Source organism: Nannospalax galili, unplaced genomic scaffold, assembly GCF_000622305.1.
Source record: "Nannospalax galili isolate Female #2095 unplaced genomic scaffold, S.galili_v1.0 scaffold207, whole genome shotgun sequence".
Classification (NCBI taxonomy): Eukaryota; Metazoa; Chordata; class Mammalia; order Rodentia; family Spalacidae; genus Nannospalax; species Nannospalax galili.
Genome location: NW_008358517.1, coordinates 7,513,979 through 7,534,167, shown reverse-complemented (window position 1 = coordinate 7,534,167; position 20,189 = coordinate 7,513,979). Strand labels below are relative to the sequence as shown.

General features: G+C 39.3%; 1 protein-coding gene across 1 annotated transcript in view; it reads right to left on the bottom strand.

Moving 5' to 3' along the window:
* The window catches only part of Dnah5 (dynein axonemal heavy chain 5), a 410,943-nt gene that overhangs the window by 283,592 nt on the left and 107,162 nt on the right, over nt 1–20,189 (bottom strand). Inside the window, exons 8-15 of the mRNA XM_029557990.1 lie at nt 18,904–19,017; nt 16,823–16,930; nt 14,058–14,180; nt 12,830–13,045; nt 9,190–9,297; nt 3,126–3,211; nt 2,306–2,627; nt 726–932 (exon numbers count right to left, since the gene is read on the bottom strand). Of these exons, the coding sequence (XP_029413850.1) occupies nt 726–932; nt 2,306–2,627; nt 3,126–3,211; nt 9,190–9,297; nt 12,830–13,045; nt 14,058–14,180; nt 16,823–16,930; nt 18,904–19,017 (1,284 nt within the window). The remainder of the gene's footprint in view (nt 1–725; nt 933–2,305; nt 2,628–3,125; nt 3,212–9,189; nt 9,298–12,829; nt 13,046–14,057; nt 14,181–16,822; nt 16,931–18,903; nt 19,018–20,189) is intronic.

Genomic DNA, 20,189 nt, shown 5'->3' with positions numbered 1-20,189 from the left:
ACTCTAATTCTCTGACCAACCCTGTGGCCATTCTAGTTGGATCTGCCATTATTCTTCACCCTGGATCAATCCAACAGCCAAAAATATTGGCTTCCCAATGATACCTTTATCTCAATTAAAGCCCACTACTTTCTACTCAGCCACCCAGCAGTAAGGATGATTTTTATTACAAATTAAATAATGACTTTCTCTCCATCTCAAAAATCCTTCAATGATTTTATGAAACACTCAAAATCAAGCCCAAACTTTGTCTTGTCCTACACGATCTGCAATGGCTGGAGCCACCTCACACACACCTCACCACGCCTGCAGCCTTACCTCGAAGCACTGACGGCACTTTCCACTCCATTAATCCTCGTCATGTTCTGTCATTCACTGTGACATAACATCTGATTTGTAAATGTACTCCAGGGCTGGAGAGATGGCTCAGCAGTTAAAGTACTTGCCATGCAAGCATGAGGACCAGAGTTTAGCTCCCCAGAACCCATGCTGGGCACCCCAGCTGTAATTTGAGCCTTGGAAGATGAAAACAAGGGGTCCCCAGGGCAAGCTTACCAGCAAGACCATCCATATTGGCAAGCTCTGGATTTGACTGAGAGGCCCTGACTCAGTGAATGAGATGGAAGAATGATCAAAGATTATTTCTGCTATCAGCCACATGAAAACGGGAAAATGATCAGTGTACTCTAGAGCTGTCCAGGAAGAGGAGAACAAAAGTACTATACCTTCATGTTACTGAAGTTCTTTTTGTATGTATCTCGCTTCTGGAAGAGGGCAGCTGCGAACGGTGAGACTGCCAGACCCATCTGGGACATGCACTCTGTTTCTCTAAATAAGATGAGTATCTGAGGATCAAAGTTCACAAACAATTCCCCTGTGCCTGGAGCCTTCACCAGTAAAGAAGCCTCAAGGCCTACATGAATTTCTTCAATCTGCAGAAAGAAATCAGCATTATTACTCTCAGATGGTACAGTGTACAGAGTGTCTGGCTCAGTCATTCCTAACACCCAGTACTATTCACTGTTCTTCCATGGATTTGAGTTTCATAAATCTAAGGGGTCACTCACTCTATTCCTAAATTCCTTTCAGAAAATACTCTGCAGGTAAAATTGCAAAGTCAACTGAATAAGACGTTGTCATCTCTGACTGTCACGCAACAGATATAAGGACACTGCAGTAGTATAGATGCCTTTACAAGAAGCATTAGGTCCTTGCCAGCTTTATACCTACTCCACTATTTTTCCTAATAAAAGTTTCACAGTGGTTGCCTGAACAAGACCTGTGTAATGACAATACCAGCTGACATGCCAGTCTGGAGGGGGGAGTTTCACAAGGTCCCCCATTTGGATGGAGAGCTTAGGCAGTCAATCCAATGGCTGCTGAGGAAAGGAGAATCAGTTTTCTCCAGGGATGAGCTCCCATATGGATTATCCAACCCCAAGTGACCAGTCCAGAACAGATGAACATAAGGGCAACACTGAATTGACTCTGTGTGTGTGTGTGTGTGTGTGTGTGTGTGTGTGTGTATACATGTAAGAATAGCAATTAAAGAAAAAGAGGCAGGAAATTGAGAGAGAGTGGAAGGGGCATGGGTGAAGTTAGAGGGAGAAAAGGAGAGATAAAAATGACATAGAGTATTCATATGTGAAATTCTCAAAACAGTGAAATTTCTAATTATTAAGAAATTCACAAACCCTGTTAAACTCAGTTTTCAATTATCTAGAAATTCAATGATCACAGCTACAGAGCCGTCACTTTTAGCTAATCTACAAAGAAATACAAGGACTGGTCACATGTATCTTGATTAACTAGTGATACAGCCAGCCAAATAAAAACAGGATTTCTTTTAATAGGCATGCTGGTGCTTGCTAACATAGTCAAGATCTTACTGGCGTGTGTGTGTGTGTGTGTGTGTGTGTGTGTGTGTTGTGCTGAGGACAAAAATCCAAATCCAAGATCTCATGCATTCTAAGCAAATGCTGTAGCACTAAGCTATATCCCCAGCCAAGATCTTAACATTTTTTAAAGAAATTTTTAAGGAAAGAAAGAAATCCTAAGCAACAAAGTAGTGAAACTCTGCATGACTTTCTCACTTATGAGATTATAAGTTAAATAAATATGAGTTTCTGTTACCTAGCTTATGATTTTCCTCAATATTAATAATTAGTTTCTTCCATGTATATGTTATACCCTTTGATTTCTTAGATTCAACCAAATGGGTTCATAAAATATTCCTGTCAAATGGTAGGAAAAGGTTCCCTCTGGACAACAGAGACCACTTAGGAGCATCCAGTCAAAGGTTTACCTGCTGAAGCCATGCCCTATGGTAGAGAACCTCAAACTCCAGGAGGACCTTGGCTATCCTGTTGTAACTGCGGATTACAGGCTTGGCCTCAGCTGTCTTCAGCACACTGGGATGCTGCTGGAACTGATGCAGGGGCTGCTCCAGTCTGCAGAACAGCTGCCTGGCCCATAAGATCTTCCCAGCTATGGGAGGCTGGTTGCGAGCCAAGGGAGGATCATATTTCTGCTTTGAATACAGCTTAGAAATCATGTCAATGTCAGCCCCAAAGTTCTGGAAGATCACTTGGTATTTTTCCTCAATACCAAGATTAGGTATGTTCAATCTAATGGAAACACACACACACACAAAGGCAAAAAGCTTGAATTAATGGGAAAATATCTATTAATCTTATTAGTTAGCATTCGTTTAAAAACATGCTAATGCAGAAGAATGAAGTGGTTGTGTGACATACTTAAAGAACTAAAACAGCATCAATCCTTGCAAAGCAGGCAAAACTATTAACTTGGGGAGAATTTTTTCTAATTAAACATTAGGCAGTATTACTAAAGGCAGCCACTTCAGAGCTAAGAGTATTCTCAATTGGCAGAAATAAAGCAAATCCTTAATCCTTCAGGGAATTAATCTTCTTAAGCCTCAGGAAACTTAAAAACTGTGACCTTGTGGTTCAGACTGTCAAGAGAGGCTTTTCTTCACATTAGAATATGAAATTATAATAATAGTCATGATGATAATAAAAGATAAGCTACAAAAAAAGCTAAACTGTGTTCATATTATCCCAAGTTTAGAAAATGGAATTTGGAAAGTTATTTCAAATTTTTACCTTTCAAATTTCTTTAGCATACTCAGAGCTTGATTTGTGTTTTCAATCTTTTCAAATGTAGTATCCATGAACTTCTGCAATTCATGCTAAAATAGAACAGAATTTGATGGTAAACAATACATTAGCACTAGGATTTTTTTTTTTGAGACAGGTTTTGCTATGTTCTGTAGGTTAGACTCAAATTCACAACCCTCCTGCAGCCACCTCCCAAGTGCTGAGATTACAAGTTTGTGCCACCACATCAAGAAACAGTGAGAAACAGGAGGGAATTCATGCATGGTGCTGTAATACATAGCCAAATACACATGGTTGGAGAAATCATTAAAAGAAAAAAGGAAGCCAGGTATGGTGGCACATATCTTTAATACCAGGACTCCTGGAGGTAGAGACAGGCAGATCACTGTGAGTTCAAGGCCAGCTGGTTTACATAGTGAGTTCCAGCCAGCTAGGGCTACAAGGAGACCCTGTCTCATTTTTACCTTTCAAATTTCTTTAGCATACTCAGAGCTTGATTTGTGTTTTCCATCTTTTCAAATGTAGTATCCATGAACTTCTGCAATTCATGCTAAAATAGAGCAGAATTTGATGGTGAACAATACATTAGCACTAGGATTTTTTTTTTTTTTTGAGACAGGTTTTGCTATGTTCTGTAGGTTAGACTCAAATTCACAACCCTCCTGCAGCCACCTCCCAAGTGCTGAGATTACAAGTTTGTGCCACCACATCAAGAAACAGTGAGAAACAGGAGGGAATTCATGCATGGTGCTGTAATACATAGCCAAATACACATGGTTGGAGAAATCATTAAAAGAAAAAAGGAAGCCAGGTATGGTGGCACATATCTTTAATACCAGGACTCCTGGAGGTAGAGACAGGCAGATCACTGTGAGTTAAATATAATTGACATATGTTCTCCCTCATATGTGGATCCTAGGATCAGACTCTGATAAATAAGTATGCAAACAGACATAACTGCAGGAACCAGGACAAGGGTAAGGAAACAGTGAGGTAAAGGAAAAGAAATAACCTGAAGGAGAATAGTAGGTAACAGGCCTTAATAAGGGTGATATCGATAAAAAATGGGTTAGAATAAGGGAAGGGGGAGGGAAGGAGGGAAGGAAGAATTTCACAATAGAAGAGAGAACCCCATTCCTTACAAGAACCTATAACTGGTGACAAAATGTAACAGAAAGTTAGTGAATTTAAAAGGACAATGAAATATCCAAAAGCCACAAATAAACAGATCTGAAAGCCAGCAGAATATTTTCTAAAATGCTTTTATTTATTTATTTATTTATTTATTTATTTATTTTTATTGAGACAGGGTCTTCCTGTAGCCCCAGCTGTCCTGGAACTCACTATGTAGACCAGGCTGGCCTTGAACTCACAGAGATCTGCCTGCCTCTGCCTCCTGAGTACTGGGATTAAAGGTGTGCGCCACCACGCCCAGCTTAAAATGCTTTTTATAGGTTGTCCTGAGAACCTCATATATCTCATATTATTATACAATTTTCTCATGTATATTTTTACTGAATTTTTGTGCATTTCATTCAAAACATCTTAATCATTTTTGTACCCCTTTCCCCATCCGGACCCCCCCATATCCCACCCTATCAGATTTCATGCACTCTGTCATATATGTTAAGGCCTGTCAAGTCAAGTTAGTGTACCCAGACATCCCTCAGTGCAAGTTCATCCACTGGGGTCTAGGCAGCCAATCTAGAGTCACTCCCTTAAAGATTAGCTCTTCCTCGCCTGACAGTAATCAACTGCCAATAGTTCATCTAAGGTTGGAGCCTGCTGCCCAGTTTCCCCAGTTCTGTGCTGAGTTTTTGTCTGCTTGCATTTTCATGAGTCTCGTGCATGCTGACCTCACTGCTGTAGGTTCATATAGGCAAAGTCCCAAGGAGTCTGTAAGATTCTGTTTCCATATGGTTGTATGTCTCCTCCTCTGGCTCTTACAATTTTTCCACCTTCTTTTGCACCCAAAAAAATAAACCAAAAATAAGCGTACTTTGTTCTTTACTCATTCTAAGATTCAGTTCAGAGTTATAATTTAAATATAAATTTAACATGCTTCAAGGTACAGCCCTAATCAATTCTTTTTGCTCAGTACACCACACTAAAGCTTGGGACCTCTACAAATTCAAAGAAAGCATTAATTGATGAAGTATAAAAATAAGGAAACTAGTTTGATGAGGCAATAAGGATTAGTATCAAAATGGGCTGAATTTGAGACAATTAAGTCAGAAGTGATTGGCAAGACAAGCAGTTGACAAGATCCAGGCACCCTGGAAATAACCAGTACCTGAAGACAGAGCTGCTGGGGCATACTGCTGAGCTCCCTATCCCAAGGCCCGAGGCCCTGCAGATGAGAAGTCTCTTGGCTGTCACAATGTGTTCTTGTCCCCAGTACTTCTCCTGACTGCCATTCAAAGTATGCATTTCCTCCATATGTTATTTTTTTCTGTAAAGGTGCCATCTAGGGTCAGGAAATTTTCTTACAACAAAGAATAACTCAGTTTTCTATCTAAACAAACACCTAAATTTTCTTCACTACGTGAAATAGCTATGCATGAACTATACAAACTAGAGCATTTAAGGCCCTTCCACTTCTGCTGTGACAGACTTGGGCCTTTCCTGAGCCCCAATGGGTGCCTAGTTCTCCCTGCGGGTTCCACAGAGCTTTGATTAAGTTTTCTGTGAACACCCAAGACCTTGAATCAGTATTCTTCGGTCTTTAAGCTGTAGATTTATTCCAAAACAAGTATGAAGATCCCATGGTCTTTTGGGGGTGCTATTGAACTTCTTCTCTTTCTACTAAGTACATGGTCTCAGCTCCCCGTTTTATTTTCCTTTAGTTGAGCTTGTCACCTTAGCGGTGTGTCTTTTTACTAAATAGCATGTTCCCCTCACCTGATGGAATCACCCAGCTCCTATCCAACAGCCCACCCGTGCAGTTTCAATACACTGCCCCTCTTGAGACTGTTAGTACCAGCATGGACATAGGTCAGGACAGGCTCACAAACTCGTCCCCTTGCCAGCAGAGCTCTCCATACAATTCTGATCCCCACCATTCTGGGACCCCTGAGGCCCCACCTCTTTTCACTTGAGCATCTTCCCTATGCCTGGGATGCATCATACCCATGGACCCCATCCAGAACCTTGGGAATGCAGGTGTTTTGGCTCCAGTGTTATAGATATAAGGGCTGAAATCATGACAGTATGTTTACTTCAAGGAAAGATGTAAAATGATTAGCAAAGGGAAAGAGAATAAAGAAAGGAATATAGAAGTTAAACAGGGGCTGGAGAGATGGCTCAGCATTTAAGAACACTGGTTGTTCTTGCAGAAGACCTGGGTTCGAATCCCAGTACCCACATGGCAGCTACCAACTGTCTGTAACTCCAGTCCCACGGGATCCGACAGCCTCTTCTGACCTCCGCGGGCATTGCACAACACAGGCGTACTTTACCTACATACAGGCAATACACACATATACATAAAATAAAAAAAGTAAATAAATAAAAACTAAGTTAAACAGAAACTTATCAGCAAACCAAATTCAAAATTGGACCATTTTTGAGATAAAGATGAGCCAAATATATGTTAAACTTCAGAGAAAAAAGATAGTGAAGAATAGGAACTAATGTATATAACCAATGCTTTAAAACAAGTTTCAGAACATTTGCAAAATCCCACTCTTGGTATTCTAAGAAGGCACAGCCTTCCTTGCTTATTTATTCCCACTCCATTTGCTGGGAAATCACAAGCATCTTCCTGCCATCAGTCACAGCCAGCCTCCTTTCTGAAGGAGTTCTTAGCCCCAGCCAAGTAAAAGATAGGGTTATTTTCTCCTAGGTTCACATCCTGTTTTATGAGGTTTGGCAATGATCAGAGTCTATGCATGCTTTAAAAGCCTGTCTTCTCTAGAAGTTCCTATAGGACTCTGCCTTTCTACAGAATCAGAATATCACTCATTTATAACTAGTCACTTCTACCCCCACCATTTTTGATGTTATGTTTATCTTTCTCTTTTGATGCTGTATTCATTCCTCTGTCCTAACTAAACACGGATTCACATTTCAATGATATTGCTGATTTCTCTCTGACTGTGAGTTTTGAAAGCAAATCTGCTTCAAGAGTGAATTTTTTTCTCCATCTACAACCCACAGCACAGCAGCCTAATACAACAGTGCTACACAGTAAATGATTGCCTCATTGGACTATATCTTCTACATCTTCTTATTATCAAATTGAAACAACATGCTCCCTGCCTTCAAGATGTTCACCATCTATCTCCATCTACAAGAAGCTCCTGAAGACATGTGATCTGAGCCTCTGATTAAGTACACAGACAAGGCTTGACCAATGGATATTGGCCAGTGAACACAGAATCAAGATCCACCATTACACACCAATTTCCAACTACAATACTCAGGATCCACTCTCCCTACATGTAAATCAGCCCCCAAATAGGTTAAATTACAGTGGAGCACCACAATGACTCAGATCTTGAATTCTGGGGCCAGACCCCCTGGGTTTGATCCCCTACTTTGCCACTTACTATTGGCCTGACTTGGACAGGTGACTCAACCTCACTCTTCTTCTCCTTTGAAAAATGAAAGTAATAAGAATGCTCACTTTCTAGGGTTATTGTGATTATTAAACTAAGTTATAGAAATAAACTACATAGAAAGATGCCTGATACTTTCTTGTACTTCCTACCATCTTGAACGTACTCCCCCCAAACCACCCCTCAGGATTTTCCCTTTATGTGTACAAATTTAGTTCAAACCATAAATTCTGGAAAAGACGTAGTAGAATGGACATTTTACTCTTTTATTTTGGAGGCGAGGTGTGTGTGTATATTGTATGTGTGCATGTGTATGTGTATGCAGGTATATTCATGTACATGTAGGTACATGTATATATAAAGGTGCATGCGTGCGCAGTGCACACATTCATGTGGAGCACAGCTTGTAGTGTCATTCTTCAGTCACTATGTTTTTTGCTTGAGACAGGATTTCTAAGTGGCTTAGAACTCAAAAAGAGTAAGCTAACCAGCCTAGCAAGCCCCAGAAATCTACCCGTCTTCACCTCTCCTCTGCTGAGATTACAACTTTGTGACACCACACTAAGGCTTTTGGTTTTAAGAGGTTTTTGTTGTTGTTTTGTTTTGTTTTGATTTTGATTTTTACATAGGTTCTGGGGATTAACCTGAGGGGCTGCTTTATAGTACTTTACAGACAGAGCTCTCTACCCAGTCCCATTTCATTCTCATGAAGAAAGATGTACAACTGTATCTCCTTGGGTTGAAAGAATTCTGCACATGAATTATGTCAGACAGCTACCAAGTTGTCTTCCCATCTTTCCTTCCCTGACTCTCCTTTTCTAATAACAAAGATTCCCTACCACCCCTAGGGAGTTCTAGCCATCCTTTATTTACCACACAACCCCACAACTGATAAGCTCTAGACTATGCACCCTACCATCTAGAGCTGTCACCCAAACCATTGCTCAGGAGCCTGGAGCTGGGCTGCTTCTGTGATGTTGAAAATGGCTTTAAGTCAGGATAGATGGTCTTCAGTGAGTAAAGAGGAATAGAAAGAAAGGGACTTTGAGACAAAAAGAGACCCGGGCACCACAGTTTCTAAGTCAGCTGCAACCCTGCCTTTGGGATCTACCAGTCATAGCTGCTGGTCTGCCTAGGTTACCTCTGATTATAATCATTATAGTAACAAATGGAAACAAATGCCCCATTCTAATAAAGCTATGCAGCATTCCACGAGACTATGAAAGTTAACTTCCTAAGAACTAAGATGGAAGATGCACAGAAGCCTGTGATTACAAATCATTATCCAAAGCTATATTTATGACCCTTTAATCCAGGCAAAGGAGTTCTCAATTATTCATCTAAATCACAGAATGCAGGCTGAGGTTGCTGTCGGTCACCTCTGTGATGAAGATGCCTCTCCCTGCTGAATGGATAATGATTAGCAGCATTGTACAGAAAGGACAAAACAAGTGTGTGACTGTCCACAAGAATTTTAATACTCCACCTACATGAAGGTTATTAGTCTGCTTGCAAAACTCTTCATAATCCTGGTCAAAGTCCATTTTCCGTTGATCTAAGAAATTATATTCCTTTTTCTTTATGGTTGCAACAATGCCCTGAAATGATATAAAAGAAATAAGGCAATATTTCATTTTTAATATTTAATTACTTCTATCCTTAAATGCAGAACTTATAAAATGATTCCCCAAACAATCTGCTTCAAAGAAACTTTTTTTTCTAATTTTCACATTGCTTGGTGGTAATTACTTTACGTGCAATAAAATTCTGCTGTTCTTCATTCGAAGGAATCATTTAGGAAGCATTGTCACATGGCTTTATACATTTTGGGGAAAATATATACAATTCAAATCACATCTAAAGAAATGCATGCATTTTCTCAAAAGTTTCATTTATTAATCACATTTGAAAATCATTCAAAAAGAATCCCAGTGTAGAAATAACTAAAATATTCTTTTGTTGAAAAGCTTAAATAATCTCAATGACTAGATAAGACTTTAACAGAATACACACAGGATAGGAGGAAAACTACGGTGCTAGAAGACGCACAGAAGAGATCCTGCGTCCCACACCTCAAATATTTTAAATAAAATGTCAAACCACAGTCTGCCACTTTAAAACTCTGTAGAATTAATTGCTTCCTGCTGTCCTGCAAAGCTACAGTCTGTGACTATCAAAGTACAAATTAGGCAATTCATCTCCTTGAAAATGCTATTATCAGAAGTTTTGTTTGCTCTGAATGATGAGGTTTAAAGCTTTGTGATCATTCTTAACCAGGTACTAAGCCATTCTCAAACTCAGAGCCCCACACTGTTGACAGAGGCATATAATTTTCATGAAGAATATTGGTCTCCTTCCACAACTCCTCTTCAAAGTCATTTCTTCTTAAGCATCATTCAAATCTCTTACTAGACAAAAATATATGACCTGTATAACTTCTAGAATCAAGTTTACTAGTTAAAACAACCTACTTTTTCACACTGTCTTCACGTGTATAGGACTAGTTATATTTGGATATTGTACACCAAAGTGTAGTATATAAATGTCTAATAGAACTATGGAGAAGCTACATTAATCTTAGTGTAATGATTTTTTAAATATTTGAAGACCAGAGGAAACCACATACTGATTGAATATGATTTTGGTCACTTAATAGTATTAAGTTAAATAAATGAAACTTTTAACAACTAACCAAGCTCAATCTGTTCAATCACCTATTTGACACATAGTCATTGTGCACCTATCAGATGCTAGCAAATTTGAAGATACAGAAATGAATAGAGGAGAGCAGACGTGTCTCTGCCCTCAGCTAGCTCCACACCTGGGAGAAAGAGATTAAAATATATGTACTTCTCAAAAATATAAAAGTGGTCATTTCAGACCATGATGAAGTGGGTAGTGCAGCCAGAGAAGTGAAACAAAAGTTGAGGAAACCTTACTGTAAGAGTTGTTTCATCAAGATCTAGAGGCCAAAGAGAGAACAATCATGTGACGATCCAGGGGGTTGGAGGGAGAAGGATCTGTAGATCCTTGGTGAACTGCTAGTTATCCTGGATGAAGACTCTCCACAGTAGAGAAGAGAGGTGGAGGAGAGGGTGGAAAGTGTATTATGCATTATATTAGTAAGTTGCTTTGAGCTATTTCAGCTCACTGAGAAGCTGGCTCTGGAGGTGGGGTTGCCTCTCTCTCTCTCTCTCTCTCTCTCTCTCTCTCTCTCTCTCTCCATACTTCAGTGCCAAGCACATTTATCTTAGAGTGTCCTACAAGACCCCCCTATTTAAGGATCATATACGCCCCAACCCATCCCTGGCCCTCTGAGAAGAGGAAATGAGAGCAGAAAGCCACCGAACATTAAAAATACCATGTCCTTGAGAACAGAAGAAGAAGTTGTTAGTAAAAAATTGTGCCCTGAACACTGCTGGGAGGGAAGTCCAGGAAACTTTCCAAAGCAGAGGACTCAGCTACTGTTTATCCCATGATATAAAAAACAAAAAAGCCTGTGGTGAGAACCACTGATTGACTGGAAGTCTCACCCAGGAGAAAACGTTCTACTGGGACCCCCTTTGTTCATCAGATGCTCCAACTGACTGGTCCCCCCAGCTTGCCCCCGCGGGCTTATGCTAGATGGTGTTTCTGAGCTGCTGCTCTACTTTCTTTCTGCTACTTGCTATTTTATTCTTTTATTCCTGCTTGCTGTACACTTCATAAACTCTCTTCTTCAAAACCAAAAGCATAGCTGTGGTGGATCATTCTTTGTGCAAAACAGAAGGGCAGGCAGGACCCTGTCAGTCAGTCCTACCATCCTGTGTGTCCATCTTCATCAGCATTTCACTTTAAATTTTCAAAGCAGTCTCCCAGCATTTTATCAGGTCAGAAGGGACTTAGGTTCACTCAGCTTCTCATTCAAAAGTAAGCTTTAGAAAAGTCATTCTTCATTAAAAATAGAAAATAATCCGTAAGATTCCAGACCAGAAAAATAAGTAAATGAATGTATTCTCACTTTGTCTTGAAAAACTGTCACTTTCAAAGCATGGCTCATCCCCTTTCCAATGGCATGTGAAATCTGCTGTGTACATTTCCTGCTATGAAAATCTTTTCCTTTTCTCTCTCAAACCATTATGTACTCCAGAAATGGAACAGACTTCTTACACTGGCCTAAACAAAAGTTACGTGTGGCAAGTTATATGGTCCTATTCAAGTTCAAGTAGATAAAGAATAATTCAAGTTGTAGTGTCACTGTCCTGAAATAAGAAAAAATGATTCTGTCCATATTAAAACCTCAACACTGTTTGTAAATTGTTTTTTGTTGGTTTGTGTTTTTAAGGAAATATTTTTTGAAAATTGTCTTTTAAAAAAAAATCTTCAAAACATTATCAAATCATTGTGCCCACTTTCAAAACTAAAATTCATCACAAGAAAAGAAAAATCAAAATAATTAGGAATGTCAGAGCTATAAAAAAATCTGGTTCCATTTTATTATTATTAATTATTATTATCACTAGCTGTTGCTGTTGTGTGAGAGAGAATGGTGTGTGTGTATGTATGTGTGTGTGTCTGTGTGTGTGTGTGTGTGCGTGCACAGCCTGTATATGGTACTCAGAGGACAACTTTTGGGAATTGGTTCTTTCACTGTGGGTTCCGAGGATCTAACTCAGGTTGTCAGGCTTCCACAGACTGCACTTTTACCTACTAAGTCATCTCACTGGCTCTGGTTCTTTTTACTTTTGATGTATATCCAAATAGAATGTTTAAGTGCACAGATAATTAAATTTCACTCAAAAGTTGGTGTCAAATAATGCCTAACATACAGCATGTTCTTCAATGAACCATTTCCCATGTGTAAATACAATGAATTATATATTTAAATACTTCTCATTTGCCACTAATGAAAATGCTTTTTCTTAAAGATGATTAATTTTAAACTACTGGGAAGTCATTCTTATAACCATACACATAAAAACCATTACACAATTCTCAAGTAAATCTAATTTCCATATAATTAAAGAATCCAAAGACTACATTTTATATTATGGATTGATGATTTGAATCATTCTAAATACCACTGTTTGCATAAAAATATCAAGTTTATCTATAGGCAATGGTATATAATATTATTTAAAAGTATAATACCTGGTATTTAGTGACCATGTCTTCCAACCCCTCTATATTAGACTCTTGTAGAACTGAATATGTCTTGAAGGTTGTAAAGATGTCCATTATCTTGGCAAGACGTCGATGGAAAGTTTCAAATTTTCCAAAAATATACATCTCACTAAATTCAAATTGTTTTTCACTTGGATTTTGCTTAAGTTTTTGTTTTGTCTTGTGAAAGCAGTGCTGGTATTCCTTGAAATCAAAGTTAAGAGTATAAGGAAAGAAGTTCGCAGATGGAGGGGAGGCTCAGAGGTGGGACACTTGTCCAACATGCACAAAACCCTGGATTCAAGCCAGAGGGAGGGAGGGAGGGGAGGGGAGGGAGAGAGGGAGGGAAGGGAGGGAGGGACGGAGGGAGGGAAGAAGGCAGGAAGGAAGGAAGGAAGGAAGGAAGGAAGGAAGGAAGGAAGGAAGGAATCTTTTCTTCTTAAGTGAAATTGGCAGCATAATTAGACTGAAAATGTGAAAATGCCAGTCTTTTCACAGTTTTATTTCTTTGCATTTACTTATCCAACAGCCTGAACTATTATTTCTCCCCATTTTCTAACCCATCAAACTCCTTATTATTCATGATGCAACTCAAACCTGTGCCCTGTCCCCTCTTGGTTCCACTGTTTCAGTAATAGTATCACTTGTCTCTATCTCTGAGCTGGTCTATACGATGCTTGAAGAACACTATCTGATCTTAATCATCATTGTATCTCAGAACTTGGTGTGTTACGAGGATATAGTGGTGCCCTAACCAAGGTAGAATAAATGGATACATTTTCTTGAAATGTTTATCAACATTCTATTTTCTTAACAGTAAAGAATTGTTTTTTAGGGGCTAGAGAGATGGCTCAGCAGTTAAGAGCACTGGTTATTCTTGCAGAGGATCCAGGTTCCATTTCCAGCACCCACATGGCAGCTAATAACTGTCTATAACTCCAGTTTCAAGAGAATCCAACACCCTCTTCTGACATCCGTGGGCATTGCATGACATGGGTGCACTTACATACATGCAGGGAACATACTCATACACATAAAATAAAAATAATAAATAAAATATTTTTCAAATAAATAAATATAAAATATTTTTTTAAAAAAGAGAAGAAATACTATTGTGTTTAGCGACCAAAAATATAATTGCCAAATGATTTAATATGGTCTCAGAAAATACTATATAAAACAAGACATGTAAACATATTACTAAGTTAACCATTACCTGCTTAAGTTTAATTGCAGATAATATTTTCTCCATAACAGCATCCTGAGGCTGGTTCCAAATGGTAGAAGTGCCATTGTTAGTGATGTGTGCTTTACATGCAGATATCATCTGATTTGTCACCTGGAATTTTTCCAATAAAGTAACGTTAGGTTCATAAAACTGCCATGGATTATAAATTGGGACAGAGTTCTTGAGTCTTCGTCTTCCTCTTAGAATTCACATCTGTGTCCTTTATCTTTGAATTTCTTTTTCCCATCACAACTGTGATCAAGGTCTGGCTCTTTAATATTGTCAAAATAATCTGTGAACTTGCCAGGCAAGATGTGCCTCCCATCTGTTATGGAGAGTAACCAACTGATATCTGATTGGATCTGTGGGTGACCTGTTCCTTAGAACAGAGCTCATGCCTCCTACTGAAGACTTGGTCAAAGGCCCATGACTGGGGAGGCCATAGGCATCAGGGATGAGCTTACTACTTTTGTTTTGCTAAATGGACATGTTTTCAAACTGTCTCCTAAATAATTATGTTTATACCTATAGACTACTGTTGTCCTCAGCCCTAATCAAAAAACTTTCTCATCACAATGAATAATAGCTAATGCAGTCCCATGGCTGTTCAGAGCACTGAGAACAAGTGACTGCTGAATGCTCAGTCTTAAGTGGGACACCCATATCGCCTCCTCAAAGGCTCAGAGAACATCATGGAAGAGGGGGTAGAAAGACTGTAACAGACAGATGAAGGGGAAAAGGGCCATGAAATGCCACCTTAAGGGCATGTGTTACTCATGAATACAGCAACTGCAGTTGCCTTCATGACCTCAAGACTGAGTCCACAAGCTGACTATGAGTTCAGTCATAGATCGGAGAGAAGTTCGTGGAGCCACACCCCACCCAGGAGACCTATTGGCCATCTCAGGCTGATGGGGGAGAAGTCGTTTTTTATACCCATAGTCTACCCATAGACTACCCATGATTCATAGGACATTCATGCTTCAGTGGATAGAGCCTTACTCCTGCCTACATGGGAGGCCCTGGTTAACCTGAGTGGGTCACAAAGCAAAAGCCAAAACAAAACAAAAAGACATGAAAGCAGGATCAGGATTTGGTGACAGGATGAGGGATTTGTAGAAGTGGAAGGAAGGTAACAGGATGAGGGACGGTGTGACCACAATGACTTCTATACATGGATGAAATTGCCAAGGAATAATTTCAAAATGATCTATGTAATCAGAGTTAGAAGCTCCATGAAAAATCAACCATGGGGCTGCCTTGTTTATGCAAAATGAAGATCTCCCCAACCAAAGGATTGGCTCCCCTGCTAACAGTTGCTAGGGTCCCCTGATGTCTGCAGTGCCCTGCTCTAATGTCCTCTCACAGCTGACTAGCACAATGTTGAGAGCAGTGTACCTTGAAAGTTGTGTCACCATTACCTACAGTGAAAATGTAAGAAAAAAAAAATCAGATAAGCCCTGGTAAACCTAACCTATGAAACCACTAACATTTGATTCATCCTTCCAACTTAAAAACCAAAAGTTTCTTTATTGCTTTTAAAAGAAAGCAAAAGCATTGTTAAATGATTGTACAACATACCAGGGATGATATGGTTCAGGGTTAGAAGGGAGGGTGTAGACAACACAATGCTGGTGATGTGCTGCTATCTGTTGAATCCAGGGGTGTGTGCAAGGGGTTCAGTATAGAATTTCCTCTTGTACTACTTCAAAACTTCTATAACAAAAGATTTCTGATAATTGGTCGCTTCATAAGGTCATACAAATAATGTGCATTAAATGTCAATACAAATAGACTTTTGAACCTCATTTACCCAGGGACTATTCCCTCTGGCTCTAACATATAGTTTTAAAGTATGAAGAAGTTGAGAAAGAATCTTGCAAACATCTCTCCTTTCTACTTCAACCACCAGAAGAAGCAGAGGAAGGTTTCCTGTCCGAGTCCTAAGATTGGCTGTCTCTATTCCCAGGAAAAATTATGCTTCAAGCTTCGTGAGTATTCAGAACAGAAAGCACTGATGAGTCGAAACGTCTTCCACCCTCAAGCAGCACTGAAAATTTTGGCACTGATAATGAAAAAGCCATTTCTTTAAAAGACTGCTGAAAAAGAAGTATTTGCAGGGGTGCCCACCATAAACACCTGTAAGTCAGCTCCGGAGGTTGAAACATAAGTATCGTTTGGAGTAGAAACATTTTAATTACTTTACTGATTACTGAAATGTTGCAAGTGGCTTTTGTTACCAAGATAACGGTTCTAGCCACGCCAACTAAACAAGCATGGCACCAAAAAAATTGGGACAATGGCATGAAAGATAAAAGAAAGAAGGCAGGTAAATTCAGTTTTCCTGTGTTCTTGTTTGGGGTTCAGTGGGAAAAGGGGCTTTTGTTTTCTTTGGTTTTCGATAAATTTTTTTTTTTTTTTGGATTTGGTTTGGTTTGGTTTGGTTTGGTTTGGAGATTTTTTTTTAGTTTGTTTGCTTAATTGGTTGGTTTTTGAAATAGGATCTCTGTGTGTAGCCCAGGTTGGCCTAGAACTCACTATGTATTCCAGGATGGCCTGGAACTCACAGCAATCCTCCTGCCTCAGACTCTGAAGTGCTAGAACAAGCTTAATACCATTTTTCTTAATTTAAATTTACCTAGTAGTAAATGATGGCAGGCTAAATCCCACAGGGAAATTCTAGAAAGAATCTTACCTGAAAACTTGGCCATAGGCAGAGGGCTGTGATCAGCAGCTCCACCCTGTACACTCACCTTCACAAACAGAGACGTGATCTTCTCGGAGGTGTTGTAGTAGTGAGAGATACTGTAGATCATTTTAATAGCATTTATCAGTGTAGGAATAGCATCAATCATAGATATCTGGAAGATATCACAAAAGATTCGGGGGGAAAATGTCAAATTCAGCAAAATTCTGAGTATGAAAGTATAACCATTCTAGGGTCTGGGGAGATGGCTCAGAGGTTAAGAGCACTGATTGCTCTTCCAGGGGACCCAGGTTTGATTCCCGGCATCCACATGGTAGCTAACAACTGTTCATAACTCCAGTTCCAAGGGATCTGACACCCTCTTGTGGCCTCTGCAGGGCACTGCACATGGTGCGCTTCCATACATGGAGGCAAAACAATCATACACATAAAATAAAAATAAAGTATTAAAAAAAGAAAGCATAATCATTCTGTTTTCATTAGACTAAAGTTTATCAAAAATATTAACATTCTACCTAGTGATTTATACGAATACATTTTACAATAAGATTTTTATTTATTATTTTTATTTTATGTGTATGAGTGTATTGCCTAACAGTGTGTAAGTGCATCCATGTCATGGAGGTCAGAAGAAAGCATCAAGTCCGCTGGAACTGGCATTATGGATGGTTGTTATCTGCCAAGTGGGTGCTGGGAATCAAACTCAGGTTCTCTGCAAGAGCAGTCGGTACTCTTAACTGCCGAGCCATCTCTCCAGCTGCAACTTTTATTATTTTTGTAATATATAGTGAATCACAATTTATTTCAATACAAGAAACATTAACTTGCTATTAATGACAAGTAGGATGTTCTAACAGTTGGTTTTATAATATATAAATGTAGACATTTCCTAAAGATAATAGAATTTTTAGCACCAGTTAATAACTCTCCTCATAGTTCTTTGGGGTACAGTTCAGAATGTCTACCGCACTGTTTAATAGAAAATATAGGGGCTAAAGAGATGACTCAGCAGTTAAGAGTACCAGAATCCAACTGGCCAGCTCACAACCACCCATAGCTCTAGCTCCAGACACACACATAGACATACAGTTTAAAAAGTTAAAAATGATAAAATAAGCCGGGCATGGTGGTGCATGCCTTTAATCCCAGCACTCAGGAGGCAGAGGCAGGCAGATCTCTGTGAGTTCAAGTCCAGCCTGGTCTACATAGTGAGTTCTAGGGCAGGCATTGTGCAGTGTGTGTGCACCTACCTACATGAAGGCAATACATTCATACAATAATAATAATTAATAATAATAATAATGATAGTAGTAGTAGTAGTAGTAGTAGCAGTAGTAAAATAAATCATTTTTAGAAGAACGGGTGATGAAAGATATTTTTGAAATACATTTTAAGAGCTGAAAAGGTGCCTCGGCAGTTAAGTGCACTGGCTGCTTTTCCAGAGGACCCTGATTCACTTCCCAGCACCCATACTGCAACTAATAGCCATCTATAACTCTTGTTTGAGGGATCCTATGCCCTCGTCTGACCTCTTGGGTTTGCACACGTGGGTGCACTTACATACAGGTAAAACACTCATACACATAAAATTAAATTATATTTTAATTTTCAAAAATTGAAATACATTTTTAAAAAATATTCAACAGTGAAGATAGATATACAGATAATAGATGATTGATTGATTGATGATAGATAGATATATAGATGATAGATTGATGATAGATACTGGGTAAATGGATGGATGGATGGATGGATGGATGGATGGATGACTAGCCAGGTAGAGAGAGACAGATAGAAAGCTAGATGATAGACTGATAGGTAAGGACATAAAATACAAGAAAGCATGCCTTTAATAACAGCACTTGGGAGAGAGAGACAGGCAGATCTCTGTGATTTAAAGGCCAGCTAGTTCTTCATAGCAAGTTCCAAGTCAGCCAGGGCTACGCAGAGACCCTGACTCAAAAAATTAATGCACACAAAGATATGTTTATGTATTTTCTTGAAATTAAGAAAGAAATTTCTAAAATTATTCTAACAAACTCAAATCTATGAGCCAGAACTCAGTATTCCATACTTCTGGTATGAAAATACCACCAATAGGCTACAGGGTATAAATCCTTAACTCACAGGGTCACGGCTGTACAAAGGGTCACAGCATTTCTCAAGTGTGTACAAATATTTGACATTGTCCTTTGCTTCATTAGCGGCATCAGTAATCCGAATATCCGTCTCCCGCCAAGTCTAAGCACAACACAGGAAAACAATTTTAACATAATTACTCACAGAGAAACTTCCAAAATAAGAACTAATAAGAGTCACCGCATGTTCCCCTGAGTCATGTTCGCCATTCGTTCAATATGAATCCTGCACAAAGTGAAATCCCAAAAGGACCCTGAAGAGCAGTTTTCAATTTAACTAAATGTTCACAGCCATGTCCTTTCGACTCTCCTTTGCAAACTCTCCTCTAGCTAGACAGACCACCAAGAGGGCTCCTGTAATGCCACATCTTCACCCCTCTGTGACTTCTGGATCCCCTTTGTACCTCATTCTCTTACTTTTCATTGCTCCGTATTATAACCCGAGTTCCCTTCCCCCATATCTCTACACTTTCATTCATTGATTAATTTCACAAATTTTTATTTACCGACTGTCAGGACTAAGAACTTCAAACTAGAACAATATCTAAAAATAGAAGAGGACTGTGGTTTAGCTCAAGTGAATACAATGAGCTGGCCTTATGTAAGTCCTACTGATAGTATTTTTGAACCATATTGCATGGCGTCACAGTATATGAAGTCACTCTATCTAAAGCATATAATTTGAAAAATTATTATTTGAATGGGCTGAAAGAAATAGCAACTAATAGCCTTCCCCGCACCAAAGCCAGGTAAGTCAGGCATCCTTTAACATATTCCCCAGTAAATACCAACCTTTTTGAACCCTGCTCTGTGTTGTCTTTTCCCCTTGATCACAGGCTAAATATATGATACTCCCAGGATTAGCTTTAAAAGACCATGGCTTCTATACTGGGCACTCTTGTACTCTCTCACTTGCTCTTTTTAAAGGAAGCCAGGAACCTCATCAGCTGCCCTGTGGAGGGGCGCATGTGTAAGATCTGAAGGACGCCTCTGGCCAACAGCCAACAAAGAGCTGAATCCTGCAACCCTGGTATGAGCAAACATGGAAGAAGACCTTCTTCATGAGAACCTTTAGATGAGACAACAATCCAGCTGCAGCCTCTGGAGAAACCTTGCAGAAGCACCTAGCTAAGCTCCGCCCTAATTCTTGACCCACAAACTGAAGTAAAGATACTGGATTTTTCAGCTGCTAAATTTCAAGATAATTTGCTTTGCAGTATAAAACTAATATATGAAGACAAAAAAAGTTTTCATGATTACTGCATCTAGAGTGTC